A 17,744-nucleotide genomic window follows, 5' to 3' on the forward strand; every position below is an offset into this window, starting at 1 on the left:
TATGTGTTTTTTCTTGATAAATCACTTATATTACAGCTAACCGTTCATAAAACTATCGATAATAATGACTGAAACCCAAAATATAGAATACGTTCTAATAAAACAAATTCAAATATGGCGGCCGTTGCGCCAGGCTCCGCCTCCGACTCCGCCCCTTCGTGTGACGTCATCTGTGCACTTGGACACACAGGGAGATAGGGGACGACATGGGCCTGCTGGCTACCCCTGGGCGGGGGCGGTGGCTGACTTCTCAGCGGAGGAGTGATCGCTCACCTTTACTGTGTGCTTTTAGTTCGTTCACACTTATTTGGCCCACTTTGTTGATCCCGGCGGTGTCATGCTTTGTAACTTAGTTAATTTTGAGGAGAGGTTCCTTGATTTAAGCGGTGCGCTTTTGCACCAATCCTTTTTGTTTCACTTTTGTAATTATTTTGCCTTTTTTGTTGAAAATAAATGAGATGATATAAAGTAGAAAAGACGATAAACATAGTGTAATATATATTTTCATTTCTTTGGTATGTTAAATAGGTTTCAGGGAGCAAGTAGCATTAACATGCACGTGATTTTTAATAAAAGGACAAAAAATTAATGGGCATTTCGTGATTGGAGATACGGGACAGGGTATATTGAATTAGGGGGTAGGACCAAGTTTAGTAGGCATGATCTCAGCAATTATCTTGTTTTATAAGGCGGTTTTCATTATCACAATATTATTTTTGATATCATGAAGTTTGTATATCTCGGTTTTACGAAAAATAGTAGGGCAACAAAGATAAAATTCGCGAAAAAAATAATTTTAGTTAGAAACATCCATTCTGGTATGCAAAATTCAGTATGAAGCCCAGTATGGTGACCGTCTAGTGTGCTTCCAAGGCTGCGTACCTGATATCAACAGGAGTTGTTTACTATTTTGCCTTACGTTGCTAGGTGGTTGCTAGGGAGCTAAGGATACTCTCTTGCGCTATCATTTGCACTTATTTTTCCTCATTATATCGACATGTTGCTGTTTCTGAGACCTAACTCATGCTTAAAAAAAAAAACAGTTTTCTTAAAATGTGTATTTAAGTGCCGTAGTATTAACACAGCCCTGCAATTCTGCTTAAATATCTGCAAAATCCTGACTTCCCGGAAAATTGTTGGTGGTGATGGGGATCGAGCCCGTCGATGAAAAGTAAGTCAATATTCAAAGGCTTCAAAACGTTATTTCTTGTTGTTCGGTGAAATAGCAATGCAAAGACCGATGATAGTGCCAGTGTTGAGCTTTCCAATGAAGCATTGCAATTAGTAGTAAGGTTTTTATCACCTAAGATATCTTCCATCAAATATTAGAACTCTGCCATTGTCTTGCTGTAGAACAGGGTTACTTTCAGTCTCTTGGGAACACGATTTGCCGGTCTCAGATCGAAAAACACTTCAAAAAGCGGTAATAGACAATGAAATTTCCCACCTGATAGCATCTCGGGTTTTTATATATCCTGTCTAGAATTCTCATAAATCAGACGTAAAAATGGCCAATTTCGTCAGATTCCGAATTTTTGCCATTGGGTCTAATGTAAAGCATGGCTACTTTCAGTCTCTTGGGAACACGATTTCCGTACCTCAGATTGAAAAACACTTCAAAAGTCGCAGATAGTAGACGATTTAGCCTACAAGATAGCATCCCGCTTTTTTCTGTATCTGGTCATGTATCTTCATAAAACCCTCTCAAATATAGTCAATTTAGCATTAAAGTCTATGGATTTAGAAGAATTTTCATATCCGACTAGATTTGGGCTACCATGTCTGTTGACCGGGGGCCGGATACGGGATACTTACCGCCCAAGTCTGATACTGATCGTACTATAACAAAATAATGTTTTCATAGTAGCTGGTACCGCATCGCCGTTTTACTTTACCTGATGATGCCGAGCTTCCGCGATGAAAAGCGAGCGAAAAAGCTTAAACTCTTCAGGTTTTTGTCTGCTAATAAGACGGTATGTTTGGGAAACATATGCGTTATGCGTACCCTGTACGATGAAATATCTAGGTGTTATGTTATGATTTAAGAGTTATGATTTTTACGTACCGTACATGTGACGGATGCCTGAGATGTATTCAATATGTTTAAGCATTATGTTACTTTGCCTAGCCTTGTTTTGTGACCCTTTCAATATTTGGACATGAGCGAACGTTTCATGAAAAAGGAAACTTTCTTATCCTACCTTATAACAAGCCTGGAGGACCATGCATTTCATTTACAGATGCTGCATGGTAAATTCAAGGGACCAGGAACTGGTTGAAGGAAGGCGGCTGAATGGGAAGAGGCCCGAAAGCTCGCGGCTACTTTATGGCTGATCAGTGCCGAATCAGCGGTTAGGGTTTTAAAGAAAAAACATGATCGACAACCAGCTCCGACTATCGTGAGGTAGGTGCACTAAAAGCTTTACAAAGTGACTGGATTCGATAACGTCATGTTTATGATGTGGTAGCTTCCAACTACCCAGCACTAAGATAACAGCCAACAGTTTGTGCGAGCTAGGGTACCCGAACTCGCCCAATCCACGCTGACTTGGCCCGTTTGGAGCCGTATCAAACGGCGGAGGTCACGGTCACCGCTAGGGCCGCGATGGATTTGCTGTGCCCGGATACTTGATCGAGCTCGGCACAAGGTTCCACCTTCGGTAACTGCCCAATTATAAAGCAAAGCTATATTTTCAATTCAATTGAAGACATCTAGCGAGAGCCGCTTCAACTATCCTTGATAATCAGCATACTCGTAGGTGTAGCCAGACAGCTCGGAAACTTATTGCCATGATTGTGACACCATATTATGAAGACACATTGAAACTAGACGGCGCATTGCCGTTATTGTGGTCATTTTATTACTTGCATTACATGCTATGTGACATTTATAGGTCGGCGTGATTCCATCTCAAAGAGGGGAAACGGTCACCAACCGCTTTGGACGAGCTGGACCAGCTGGTCCTGGACTTTGGCGATGGTACAAGCATGCCAGGGCGCATAAGATCATTTACCCCAGGTCAGACAAGGTCAGAAAGGACAAAGGAAATTTTAAGGCTTGTACGTCAGGCTCGTACTTACAGGACAGGTGGTGTACGATTTACAACTTATTTTGGGCAAGCATCGGTGCACGTTATGACATTTAAAAAATGCTTCCACGTGCAAAAACCCTTGCAAAAACCTATCATTCCTAAAGGCACTTGTACCTAATAGTCAACCAGCATGAACACATCACCCCCCCCCCCCCTCGGACTAACATTTCCTTTGTCGCTTACGGCCACGCTCACGATCGTCGCTGGTAAATGTGGCAGTGGATATGCATCACTATTTGGCCGGCTGCCTGGGCCTGCATGCTGGGCCTTGTCCATGCTCCTGTCTTGGTAAATACGAGCTGCGTGCGGCCCGGGCATGATAGTCACTGTCGTCTCTCCAGCTAACGTTCCTTTCACTTGGAATGAAACACCATTCAGTGATATGGCCATTGTTTGCGGCTTCCAAGTCGGCCTCGGCATACTGGCGAAGACTTCACACGTTTTTGTATCCCGTCAGCCATGCGCAGTACTTTGGCGGATACCCCAAGTCCAAGAGACATTTCGTGGTTGTCTTGCGCATCCTGCAGTTGCTCGCTTTTTTGCCATGGACCTGTACGTTTTTGCCGCTCACAAGGCCATAGAACTCCAGGTAAGGACACCAGCCGTCTGACCTTGAACGCCGCCGGCCGGCCGATGACGTCATTGGAGGCAAGCCGGCTCGGCGGACACATAAGGCGAATCCATAACGGTGGGGCGTTGGAACGCTGCGGGAGCGGGAGAAATATTTTAATGTGGTTGCATACCACCATTGCTATGTTGATTGATCTACATACTGCATTCTATTAAACCTCGATGCATCCTAGGCCTGGATGGTGCGTACATTCGTAGAACGATCACCCCGTCCGACGTCCGTGGTCGAAGCTGTCTATGTATCTAAAGGCACTAAAACGGGTGCGATAACGGCGACCTGATCCCGTCTCTGGCGAATCTAGAGGAGTCGGTAAGGACCCAGGCCGAATCTGACCTTCTATTTTTAGGGAAACTGGGTGGGTGAATTGACAACCGATGGTTTAGGAGATGAGAAGGGATCCCGACGTCGATTGTTGTTTGACAGACAACACATGTTTTACTGGGCGTATAACCATCAGAGGTAATGTCTGGACGTAGGCAAGCATAATTGGTCTGTCATATTGTTTAGGAATATAAAATCGTAATGGAGATCATTGAGGATATGATCTCTACATTTCGGGAATTCACTAATTACTACGGCCCATAGGGGCACCGCCGGAGCTGTTGTTTTTCTATCGGTCCCAGGCAACTCAGGGGAGCTGCAGTACCCGGCGGCCACCTCGTCGACTCGCAGGTACGGACGGACGGACGCATGACCGTCTTGTGCATCTCGAGATGCTTCGCTCCGTTGACGGACCCTTCAAACCAGTGAACAGGCAGGCACCTCCCGTCGACTATGCCCAGTCCACGCCATCACTTTTTCACCGTGTGCTTTCCTGCACGGAATGAGTCGGTGTGGATTCACTGGTGCCCAGTGCACAGTGTTCTTCTGGTTCGGCTCTTGATAGAGAGAGAACCACTTTTCATCAGTCCAAATGACTGTCAAACCAGTCTTCCTCATGTTTTATCCAAAACGAGCATGTGCTCTGTCTGGCTTCTATATTGCTTGGGGAGAGCACTGTGGTAAGGTGAGCACGGTACGGTTTCCATCTTAGATTCTTCCGAAGAATCTTCCACACTTTTCCTAACGACATCCCCAGTTGTTCTGCAGCGCCACGGACGTGAGAGTCTGGATGATCGTCAAAGAACTTCCGTACTCTGTCCACGTCTCCATGAGGGGTTGGTCTGAAGCCCTTAGGGGTGATGGGGTGCACTGTGCCTTTGGTCCCCAAGCGTTCGACGAGGCGCTGAAATGCCTTGAGTCCGGGAACATTTCGAGGGTGTTTCGGAAAAAAACTGCTGGCGGAAGAACCGCCGTACATCACTCAAGTTCTTTAGCTCACCGAACTTGAGAACTACCCAGCTCGCCTGCTCCTGGGCAAAAGGTGTATTTTGTCGATAGTGCCCAATGGGCTTCGATATAGATGGGGCATTGCTGATGAAACAGCTGCGTCAGCAAAGGAAACGGCGATATAAAACAAAATGTCCAGATTGTAGCTTTATGTTCACATATTTTTTGTGAGCGCATGTGCGATTTTAAACGCACGTGACATTGAAACTTTATGTCATTTGCTAATGATCACCCTGTAGTTAGGAGTTCAAATGACCTTTTCTTCGATAATTAATTGGAAATGCAATAAAAGCAATTATTATATTGTTTGGCAATTTTTCGAACAACAGTTCATTCTCAAGCCACACGAAACAATTGACAACGAAGTTTTATGACTGCCGCCGAGCTACACTTTTTTGAATTCTCACATGTGATATACAAGGGGGTCTCCTTAAAATCAGAAATCTGAACTTCATCGATCATTTACCACATGCCGAGATATCCCTTTAACATTAGCACGTGCATTTGGGAAATGGCTTCGGCCCGCCTCGGCTAATGTTGAAGGTACCGGGTGATCATTTTTGAATGATACAAAAAGAAAGTCGCCACGTGCAAAGATAGGACAAGATATTTTGATTTCACGTGCTGGTTTACATGAGGGACATTTGGACATTTTGTTTTTTATCAACATTGTCCAAGTCCGTCCTAAGGTACGGTAAATATCATCCGTTTTATAGCATACCCTTTTTGGACATCTTAGTGTAACGATGCAATATCTCAGCTGGATGGCTTTGCAACACAACAAATTTTAGTTCATGGCGCATGTGCAAAGGCAATAGCACGGTTACACGGGCTTCCTGGAACCTGCAAAGGATCTTGGAGTGCACGGAGACACTAAGAATAACAAAAATTCCGAAGTGGACATTGTTGATGGAAGTGCGTTCGAGTGCACTGGTTTGGCGGACTCGGGGACGGTACGGCCTTCTAGAGAATGCTGTAACCTGTCGTTTGGTCGGCTTTGTATGACTAATGCACGCGTCTCCGACACTCTTTTCAACAAGAGTGTGCTTCTCCACACATGTTTTTGGAGAAATAAACAAATAAAGAAATAAACATCCGCTCCTGTCATTGAGTTCCCGTGCCCCAAAGCTGGTAAGCCTGCAGCTTGCGAATAAGCGAGCACGACCGCCCGTCTTACAGCCCGGACTTCTCGTGACTGTACTTGAGTGTCTGGCCTCACCTAATGACAGGTGTGGTCAGATGTGAGCCGAAGACAATTGCACATCTAATAGTGGTAGAAGGAGACTTTACCCGGAGCATGGGACGGCGATAATCAGCAGAAATGGTCAGACAAACCCGGCATCGAGCGGAGCTCAGCTGGTCGGCGGTCCGCGAGGGGAGCATACTTTGGGCACCTCCTCTAAGCTGGCTATTGACATTAATGACTGACTGTGTGTCCCAGATAAAATGTCCCACCGTACGTGTTCGATGGGTGTGTTTGGTTTAACTATCCAGCTTAACACATGGCTGATATTAACAAATGTTTTTGTATCATTCAAAAATGATCACCCGGTATTTGGGAAACGATTCGGCCCTAGGGCTTTTTGATTTTCCCAGACAAAGTTTTACTGAATATTCTGAGCGGAAGATCCAATTCCAAAGAAGATATTTACAGATTGTGTGTTCACTAACAGCAACAGCAGAAGTGAGCAAAATTAAGTGCCTGCGTTTTCAATTACTTTTGCTGTCAACGTAATTCAATTAAACAAGGGTAGCTATCATTCGAATGCCAATGTATTTATTGCTGCAGAACATGGTCAGAGACCTCATTATTACAACATAATGCACGCAAAAACGAACACTTTAAATGCGCGAAGCATCTTATCAATGTAACATCGAGCCTCAACGAAACATTTGATATTGTTCCAGCTGGGATCCAAGACACGTTTGATTCAGCGTTTCACCCAATTTTCAGTTTTCCTCGCGGTTTCCTCATTCCTGCTGGAAGTGGACTCCATATCTTTATTCTAACTTCTGACGCTTCACCATCTTCATCCTCAGCTTTTCCAAACCCTAAATAAGGGGAAGTAGGGAATTTCAACTTTCATACTCAACGCCGCCAAATAATGAGAAACACAAAAAATAAGCACGGTGACTATAAATATGAACATAGTATTAATATAATGTTAACACCATATTAGGAATATAATATATTATATCAAATGAATATGAAACTAACTGTTGCGCCGGTACGGCATGTGGTAAATCTCTTCCCAACCTTGGGCTGTGAAAATGCAGTTTTATTCACCTCGGTTTTTTGCTACGGACCTCGTGCCTACCGGCACTCGGTCCTCCGCACAAAAACCTCTGTGAATAAAACGCATTTTCCCAGCCCCGGTCGGGAATATATAATCCCAAGCTGTTCCAACTCCACCTATTCACATATACATGATATACATGACACACATACATGACCATCAAAAGTAATATGTGAGCACACCCACACGAATATATTCAGTTGTTTTGAATTTTTCCATGCTAACTTTACATTGAGGCCTGATTGTCTCACTTTCCTCTTAACTTCGCACTGCAGTCTTTCATGTACTCAAGGAAATGTAAGGAATCCATCACAAGGTTCTTGGGTCCTGTTCCTTCTAGCTCTCGACTGATTCTTGTTCCCCCTAGCCTCTCACATTGCCCCAAAAGACGGTAAATAACTTTTGAAAATACCTATCTCCAATTTTAGTGTTTTCTGGACCAAAATTTTGCAAGGAATCCGATGGTGTGGTCCCCGAGATCCGAAAAATTTCCATTTTGGAGATAGCACCTATTTTTTGAAAAATAATTATTCGTCAGGCATAATAGTCAAATAAATTGAAAATATAATGAGTTGATTTTTGTAACAACACTAGAATGTGTCGAACATGAATTAGAGATATATTTCAGCTGAGATGATACTATATCTGCGCATACATGTACATGAACTAGTACATTAACCCTCGTCGGCCGAGAAGGGGTGGGGCGGGTGCCGCCTCATAGGGCTTTTCGCGATAGCTTAAAACTCGCTTAGGGTAGACAGCTGAAACTTGGTATACCTAATCTTTTATTCAAACTGGATCTTTTGACCTCAACTGCGTTTTCAGGTCAGGTCAGGTCACTGACCTATGACGTCATAAATAAACCTCTGCGAAGTCCTCAGATGTTGCAACTTTGCAACGCCCTCAGTGCCAGAGGAACTTTCACAGGAAGATGAAAGTTACAGGACGTAGTATCCTTCTGAGATCTCACAACTTGTTTATCTCGGATTTAACCTAAATGTCACATGAGGTCAGGTCGGTCACGTGACCTCACCATTATAAGTCAATGGGGGAAATATTGAAACTGTTATTTTGGCGCCGGAAATGATATAAAACTATCCCAAGCATATGAAATCGTGGTTTCATGATCGGGCCTTACAAAGAGTGCATGAAACCACGATTTCATGTGCTTGGGACAGTTTTTAGACAATCCCGGCGTCAAAATAACAGTTTTCATATTTCCCTCCATTGACTTATTATGGTGAGGTCACGTGACCGAACTGACCTCATGTGACATTTGGGAAAAAATCTGAGATATACAATTTGTGAGACCTCTAAAGGATACTACGTCCTGTAAGTTTCATCTTCCTGTGAAAGTTCCTCTGGCACTGAGGGCGTTGCAAAGTTGCAACTTCTGAGGACCGTGCAGAGGTTCATTTATGACGTCATAGGTCAGTGACCTGACCTGACCTGAAAACGCAGTTGGTGTCAAAATATCCAGCTTGAATAAAATATTAGGTATGCCAAGTTTCAGCTGTTTTCCCTCAGCGTGTTTTGAGCTATCGCGAAAAAAACCCTATGAGGCGGCATCCGCCCCACCCCTTCTCGGCCGACGAGTGTTAATGTACTAATTCATGTACATGTATGAGCAGATATAGTATCATCTCAGCTAAAATATATCACTAATTCATGTTCGATACATTCTAGTGTTAGTATAAATATTCACTCATAATATTTTCAATTTATTTGACTTTTGTGCATGACGAATATTTACTTTTCAAAAAATAGGTGCTATCTCCAAAATGGAAATTTTTCAGATTTCAAAGACCACACCATCGGATTCCTCGCAAAATTTGGGTTCAGAAAACACTAAAATTGGAGATAGGTATTTTCAAAAGTTATTTACCGTTTGTTGGAGCAATGTGCTCTCTGAGCAACCTGTTCAGGACATAGTTCGGGTAGCCATTCTTTAACCCGGCAGGCGGTGGGCCTCTCGGCCACCTTCCGCGCGGTGGGGGGGGGGGCATTTTTTGCCTCCCCCGTATCTCCGAAACTACTGGACGGATCCGGAAAATTCAAACGATGTTGGATAACCCTGTCAAATTTGTCGAAGGAAACCAAATTTCATTGACCTCGGGGTCACCGATGACGTCACAGGTCAGGTCAAAGATAAAATGTCTCACCGTTCACGGGTCTTCTAGGGAAAGCGCTATAACACCGAGGAAAACGCATTTTGTAGAAAATCAGCGATAGGGCGTCAGTTGTCTAGTACATATTGATGTGTTGTTATTAGAGGTCACTGGTCATACCAGGTCAGGTCACACTGCCGTCCAAAGGAAGAAAACCGTAAGCGCCATTTACCCCTTTTCGAGTTAGAGCTGTTTTAAGGTTTTTTTCGAACTATCTGCTATATTTTCATTCAATTATTTCAAAATAAGGTACCAAAATGTTTGGTTCTACCTCAGACGTTTAACTGTCTTGTTATTTTGGGTAGAAAATGTATATTTTTTTGTAATATCTTGCTGAATGCGTTTTTCCGTGGTCAAAAGTAGCCGTATGAATAGCTTTGACAAAGCAAAGAAAACGTATGTAACAAAAGATGCCGGTGGAAGACAGTTGCGTTTTCTTTCCTTGGTCATATGTGGATCATAAGAAGTGGCATTTAAACGTATCGAGGCACATACGTTGATTTAATTTGGTTGGTATCGATGAAAATGTGGTTTAATGACAACGCGAAAGGCGTAAAAGCGCGTTACGTTTTTTGTTCCTTGTTCGATACATATATACATCCCAACATATGTCTGATAAAAAACGTACTTAGTCCTTTAATGAAAGAAAATGAATGAGTGAATGAATGGATGGTGTATTTCATTCTCAACAATTCAAAAAGAACACGTTTCAAAAGCGGTTGTGGCTTTAATAAAGGCTTTCTGGCAGGGGCAACATTTTAACCACATTAACGACAACATGGCGTTTAAAAAACAATCATGACTAGAACACTTCTCCAGTATGATTAATGTAGTAAGTCATGGAACGGCATGACATCCTTCGCCCTGTAGCGGGCAATCTTTTTTTTTTGCCGCTATCCTTCAGCTGGTGGCCGTTCAGCCGACGAGGTCGCGCACAGTGGCCTTCGCGTTCTGCTGCAGTCGCAGCCAGAAGGCCCTTTTGTGGCTAGGCATAAGGTGCACCAGCTTGCTACACAGGTCGTCTATCTTCTCTTTGTTGATGCACCGCTCCCGTCCTCTCGGCTTCAGTGGCCTCGCCAGGTCGACCTTTGCCATGACCAGATTGTAGGTTCGCCAGCTTGTCTGGTCAAAACTGCTTTTGGTGTACAGCAGCTCGGAGCCCTTTCGGACTTGAATGACTTTCCAAGTCCCTGAGGTCAGGGTTGGCAAATTTATGCCAGCAGCCGGTTTAAACCGGTTTAATCCATGGATTAAACCGGCTGGCATAAACTAATTTAAGCCACCCCGGTTTAAACCAGTGTGCACCAACATAATAAATGCCACTTGCGTTAACTTGTCGTAACATCACTTGGGTTAAACTGCTTCTTCTCTTCACATTTTCTATACACATCTTTCAATTATAATGCTAACTTGTAATGTTTTTCCTGGGGGTTAACTTTATGTCATTCATTATTGATCTGTATCACCCTGTGTCAAAAGTTTATTTTGATTTGCAGTGTTTTACACAACTAGTTGTTTAAATAGGTGGTTCATCATCATGGAATGAAAAGTCTTTGAGACTGCTTCAATAAAGAAACCAATTTCAATTTTATGAGAAGCTGTAGCAAACATGACCTAATGCTAAATGCATGGTGCAAGGATCAGTGAATGGTAAGGCCTAAGAACTATCATACAGAACATTGCCTATTTACTAGGGAACTGTCTATTGCTTAAGCAGTCAGTGACACCAAACAAAGGAATTGACAGCACGGCCACCATTATAGGCTCCAAAGTTCATGTAAAAAACAATAATAAGTGTGAATAGTTAGGGACACTGTTATACCAAGAAAACAGCATGCACTACCTGAAAAAACACAAACCATAGGAACATTCCAGAAGATGCCGGTCCCGTAGCTCAGTTGGTTAGAGCGTTGGACTCCGCGTGGTGAGAGCACGCGTTCCCGGTTAAGACAGTCCGGGTTCGAAGCGCGACGGGCGCTCGACATTTATGGGCCTCCTGACAGGTATGGTTGCGGTTGGTGGCAGGCCGTAGCCAGGCGAAGTCAGCGAGGGGACCGGCCGTGCGCGGCTTTGTGCGCACGTAAAACTTTGGACTCTAAATTCTGCCATAGAATCGGAATTGCGCGATCGGAGGGTAGAGGGCAGGGTCATCGCAACAAGCTTCGCTTAGCGGTGGCTCTGTCCTTGTGAATCCTTCCCATCAAAAGGTTCGGACTAAATTTATAAAAAAAAAGATTTATAAATGATGAGTTGTTACAATTATTTCCTGTGCAATTAAAGAAAAAATCACAGAATGGGTGATACCATGATAAATATTTTTTTCTAGTGTTACTGGCCCAGTCCGCAGACGATTGGTCAGAATACATTTTACATGTAAAATAAAGTGAGACTTTCAACTGGTAAACCGAATGTTAAGGTTAGAATGTGCTTATGCCTTATGCCTACTTTGTTTCTTAGCTTAGTTACCTACTGAACTGACCAGATTGTCGTCAACATAATCACATGCCAAAATGTTGACATAATACCAAATGACAAGGTATTGACTTCCTGCACTCTGCACAGTCACCAACGAGTACACTGACCCACAAGATAAGTTTTAGTAGATGTTTTGACTGAAGGTGGTTTTTATTAATTTAAGCCGGTTTAAACCGGTTTTAACCGGTTTAAACCACTGGCTGGCATAAATTCAATTTCAGCCGGCTTTTATCCAACCCTGCCTGAGGTATGGTCTGGCATCGATGCCCTGCAGGAGGCGGATTTTTGCTTCGCTTAAGACGTTTTCCGCCTCCACGAAGTCACCTCCTGTCATCACCTTGACTCTTACGCCGGTACTGGCGACGATGTCCACCCAGTCTTCAAAGTCTGTCTTCAAAGTCTGCTACGGTTTTTGTGGTCTTCAGGCTCTTGTTAATAGCCTGATGATCGGCTTCGACACTGATCGCCGTGTGTCCTTGGAAGTCACCAAAAGTAAAATAATCACAAATTCTGCTTTCCAGTTTTGACGTATTTACATTTTTCACAAATCGGCGCATAACTCCGGAACAAATTGAAATGGATACAGCGCCGCAGAAAAAAATGCTTTGACAGCTCTTTCTGATTAGGGAATTTGAGTTTTTTTTTTTGTTATTTGACCTAGGGTCAACAGCCTATCCTCCAGAAGGCAAGAACTCTGAAAATATGACGTTTTTGGAAAACACTTTTCTCCAACAAGTTTTGACACTTAGCTATTATTGCTTTAATTTTACTGGCGTCGCATGTATTTCGTCTACATAGACGCAACAAATTATCTGTAAATTGACCTGGAAAAGAAGACTAGAATTTGACCTCACGTCAAAGTCACAGGCTTATGTTCCGTATCAGTCGACTTGTATCGTAAAAGCTGAACGCATCTAAGGTGTTAAATTTGAGGGAATCTAAGTTAACCCTCGCCCTGGCAGGGCATTTTTCATAACGCGGCATGGCAAGGGAGTGGGGGTCGATGCGACACCCCTCGCGATTGGCGCCTATGGCACCTAGAAATACCAAATTTGGTAGGTAGGTGGCCCCTTAGTATTCTCGCCCCTGTGCAACTTTGGTTGCTCTAGGTCAATCTTTACGGGGTTTTGGGAGGCATAAATAGTGAACTCAGCACGTCAAGGCGCGTCGAATGATATACTCTCTTGCTTGCTTAAGTATACTTAAAAAGTTAAACACAACTTAATAAAAATTTAAGTCTTAACCTCTTGGGGTAATTAGGGCACTATAGTACCCGTGACTTGTAAAAATCTTACCCTAAATACCTCTACTTATCAAGCTTCACTATTGTGCTCAGTTGACGTCACTATCAAATTGCTTATAAATATACCACCTCTTGTTGGATCGGCTCTAATTGCTCGACCTTGACAACGTTAACAAAATGTCGGGGCGCGGGAGAGGGCGCGGACGGCGTGAGTAGCTGTAGTCAATTGCTATTTTCTTGGGACATAGGTGGACATTTTCCACAATATTGTGAAAATAAAAAATTAAGATATCACATTAGTGAGTGCTACAAAAATAACCTGCCGGGCATTTACAATTGCGTATCAGGAAACAACGAAAGTCAATGTACCTTATGGTACACTGTGGTCAACCGACACTTCTGTGAGCTTGCTTTGTTGGAAAAGTGTACTTTTAAGCAGTTAATGTGTCAAACACAAATGTGTTTCTCATATTTAAGCTATCCAACTGATATGGCACAAATCCGATGAATGGTTATTAGATAATTGGGCCCTTCAATGCATCAGCGGGTACTATAGTGACCAACGGTGCTTTCTAACATTTCATTTTGGGCATTGCGATGCCCAACGGGACTCTGGTGCATGCGATCATTGGACACCATAGTGCCCAGCGGTACTCTGCGTGCTGAAATACACCACAAGATAATTTGATGAAACGGATGGAAAGTCACATCAAGTTACACCTACCTCAAATCCAATAAGTATCATTTCCAACTCTCATATCCTGTTCCATTCCTTTTCAGGTGTACTCCTCACGCGAAAGGCCATCTCCGACTGTCTTCGAGCACCGCTAGAATCTGAATCAGACCTTGACGTGACCAGCGACAGCTCAGGCTCAGATGGCAGTTATGCTGATGTTGGTGAGGTGCTGGCAGACTCCGAGTCGTCCTCAAGTGACACTGATCAACTGACAAGAGTCAACAAGCAACGTACTTCCGAACTTCCCCTCAGCACAGGCCTCTTCATCTTCCGGAACGCCTTCAACTGCTTCGGGAGCAGCACGACGCACCTTCTTCAGGAGACTGGTGTCTTCACCCCTGTTCAGCACGAACGCGTCAGCCACGGCTCAGCGGGAGACGGCTTGGCACACGGCACTGGCATCCACTCGCTCTCCGCTTCGGCAACTCCACTGGACTGCTTCAAGCAGTTTGTCCCACTTGAAACCTCCGAGCTGATCACAAACACTTCCAACCGAAATGCGGTCAGGACGTCTGGTAAAAGTCTTCTCCTGAAGCGAGATGAATGTGTGCAGTTATTCGGCGTCACCCTCCTGATGTCGGTGATGAAGTTGCCGTGGATACACCTGTACTGGGCAAGAGAAACGCGGGTCGCAGCTGTAGCTGACGTCTTCACCAGGGCTCACTTCCATCAAGTACGTAGTCTGATAAAGATCGTCGTCGACGAGGAAGTTCCGCTGGATGCTCGACAACAGGATCGCCTTTGGATGGTGTGGCCTCTGCTTGAGACGATTCGTCAGGGATGCTTGAAGATTGAGAGACCCTTGGAGGTTTCGATCGACGAACAGATGATACCCTTCACAGGAAAGACGGGTCTCAAGCAGTTCGTACCCGGGAAGCCGAACCCGGAAGGATTGATTTAGTGTTGTGGTATTGTCTACGCTTGTCACTGGAGGCCGCCAGGGGCACTGTACCGCTGTTCCTAGGGCGCGACCGGGGCAGGCCGCGCCCAATACACAGTCTGGTCCTGATTGAGCGAGGAAGTGTTTGTGCGTGGCAGGCGCTGCTCCCGGAGACCCGGCCCCGGACACTACAATTGAAGAACTTCGTCCTGGCTTCATCTGATGGCATGGTTCTGGACTTTGAGGTGTACCAGGGTAAGAAGCTAGCTGACGGTGGTGAAGGCGGCAAGCCATGGCTGGTCGGAGAGTCCGTTGTCGTCCGGCTGACGGAAAGTCTGCCGCAAGGAACTTCAGTCTTCTTCGACAGATTCTTCACGACGCCAAGACTCCTGGAGCACATGCAGTCTAAGCAGCTGCATGGCACTGGTACTGTGAAGAAGATTTACGTGCCGAAAGAAGCAGGACTGATGACCGAGAAGGAGCTGCCCAAGAAAGAGCGTGGTTTCGCCCAGTGCTCTATCCGAAGCGACTCGATCGTCGCCCTTACGCTTTGGCAGGACAAGCGCGCCATCTACTTGGCCTCTACGGAGCATGGCATTGAGCCTAAAGGCGAAGTGTCACGCTACGAGAAGACACGATCCTACAGAACTGTAAGTCGCCCGGTCGTGGTCAAAGCGTACAACGCCTGCATGGGCGGGGTCGACCTCAATGACCGCATGATCGCGCTGTATCGTGCCGGTGCCAAGTCCAAGAAATGGACCATCAATACGGTGCTGCACTTCATCGACATGGCGGCGGTGAATGCTTGGATCCTTCATCGTCGAAGTCACGGTGAACAGCGGATGAAGTTCTTGGAGTTCAAGTACGCCCTGGCCAAGCAGATGCTCTCCTGGTGTGACATCAGCGACGGATCTGGATCCTCCTCTGACTCTGAAGAGCAAGGTCGCATGCCACCAAAAAGAGCACGGGTGCCGCCGATCCCGTCGCCACGGCTGGTGGCTACTGGCAAGCATCTCCCAAGGGCGCACGTCCGCAAGGAGTTCCGCCGTTGCCGAAACGCTGGGTGCAGCATGAAGACCGGGATGGAATGTCGCACCTGCGGCATCTTCCTATGCTGCCGTCCTGAAAGGGACTGCTTTTACGAGTTCCATATGGAACTCGTAAGCGCTCGTAGAGGCTACAGGAGAGGGTGAAAGAAGCGTTGTGGTAGACGTTGTTGAAGTAGGTACCTGACGTTTTTTCTGTGGTTAGCTGAATTCTCTCCGACCGTGGTCTCATGCCCATTGCCTCTCCTCGATCACCACTGAAAGTTTTCGAGAGACGCTTCCATAGACATTTGGAATCACAAAGCGCCTTTGTGTATCGGAGAGCATTCCTGTCAACATGCAGTGCAAGTTGAATACACCTTTGTATCGTTGTAGGCCTTTATGATTCACCATCCACGCATTTTACAGTTTATATATGACTTATAGGCCGCAATTTCTCATCTTTGAGATCAACGCCCTTACCTCAAGAATGCCTACTGAGAACTCGCAGAATACCATTGGGCATCATAGTGCCCATTCCAGTGCGCATGCGCAAACTCATTTATCCTATTTTTGCATTTTTGCTTTGCTTTGTGTAGCCAAAGTAACCAGTGCACAAAGTTTAATGCTGATGACTCAAAAGGCACGACCATGGGTCTCAAGAGGTTAAGAATGGTTCAAATGCCTAATGTTGCATATCATTCGGCTCGGCTGTTCAAGAGGAACAGAATGATACCATTTTGAAGGCTTTATCTTTATTATGTGACAAGTTATTGGCACAAACGTCATTTGACCTCAGTTGACCTCATTTTTGATCCTTCATTTTTGATTCTTGGATAAGTACACCAATCAAAGAAAAACCGAGTGACATAATGTTAAGCACTGTGGTATCAAAGCACAAAAGTGATAGAACGAAGCAGATATCTAGTATTTTCCGAACTGGAGTTATTTGAATATTTTCCCATAGGCTTAACATTACGACATAATAACCTCTAACTGACCTCAAGTCAGTGACATAAAACCGAACTATATGTTATACAAAACGGTAAACTTAGCACATCCTGAAAGTTTGAAGGAAATCAGTCCAAAACTGTGAGTTGGACAGATACATAGAGAAAATTGAAATTTGACCATAACCTTGTACCGGTTTTTCTGAACTGGTGGCCTAACGTAACCTTTTTGGTTCGTGAAGTCTATTATCTCGCGTTGTGTTTTCAATAAATAACAGAAAGAGTTCCTGTTTGGCTTTTATTTGCCTTAGCCAAACCAATGGGGTTAGTAATGAACAAGCGTGGCCGTCTGCCACAAGGCCCAAACGTGGTCTGCCGGGGGCTCTGCCCGCTCCGGCCCGGCACACAGTCATACGTCACACATATACGTCATATCACGGGGACAATAAGGAAGGGATTACCATATTAGGAATTCAAGCTTGGCGGTCGGCAAGGAGGCTAATTGATAGGACAGGGAAGTTACTTCGTTACACCTAACCCAAGCAGAGGCGGATCCAGCTCAGAGAGTTTTTTTTTTGGGGGGGGGGCAAACCATAACAATTTATCGATTCTTTCCATGCCTCGTCCATAGGCGTAATATTAAAGTTATGCTGTTTGGGAGGGGCAAATGCCCATTTTGCCCACTCCCCTGGATCCGCCACTGAACCCAAGGCCAACCGGACCTGAAATTTTATATGTAAAAAGGTTGCCCCATAGGCTGTGCCAAATTTAACGGCGCTGCGCGCCGCCAATTTTACCCTATCTTTGAAAAACCTTAGGGGTGGGGGGTTGCGTCGACCAGCACCCCTGCCAGGGTGAGGGTTAAACTTTACTAATAACGCTAAGAACGTCACCAAAACATACAGAGGCCGTAAAAAA

The 17,744-nt window shown here is 44.8% G+C and overlaps 2 protein-coding genes across 2 annotated transcripts; both read left to right on the top strand.

The window, feature by feature from the left end:
• The first annotated feature begins 12,357 nt into the window (after window positions 1–12,357).
• On the top strand, window positions 12,358–14,872 carry LOC122378439. The gene is made up of 2 exons (XM_043359509.1): window positions 12,358–12,460; window positions 14,016–14,872. The coding sequence occupies exons 1-2, from the start codon at window positions 12,358–12,360 to the stop codon at window positions 14,870–14,872; spliced, it is 960 nt and encodes a 319-aa protein (XP_043215444.1).
• Window positions 14,873–15,078: 206 nt separating this feature from the next.
• LOC122378445 (piggyBac transposable element-derived protein 3-like) lies at window positions 15,079–16,044 on the top strand. The gene has a single exon (XM_043359523.1). The coding sequence runs from the start codon at window positions 15,079–15,081 to the stop codon at window positions 16,042–16,044; it is 966 nt and encodes a 321-aa protein (XP_043215458.1).
• The last annotated feature ends 1,700 nt before the right edge of the window (window positions 16,045–17,744 follow it).

The sequence above is a fragment of the Amphibalanus amphitrite genome, unplaced genomic scaffold, assembly GCF_019059575.1.
Source record: "Amphibalanus amphitrite isolate SeventyFive unplaced genomic scaffold, NRLGWU_Aamphi_draft 000007F_arrow, whole genome shotgun sequence".
NCBI lineage: Eukaryota > Metazoa > Arthropoda > Thecostraca > Balanomorpha > Balanidae > Amphibalanus > Amphibalanus amphitrite.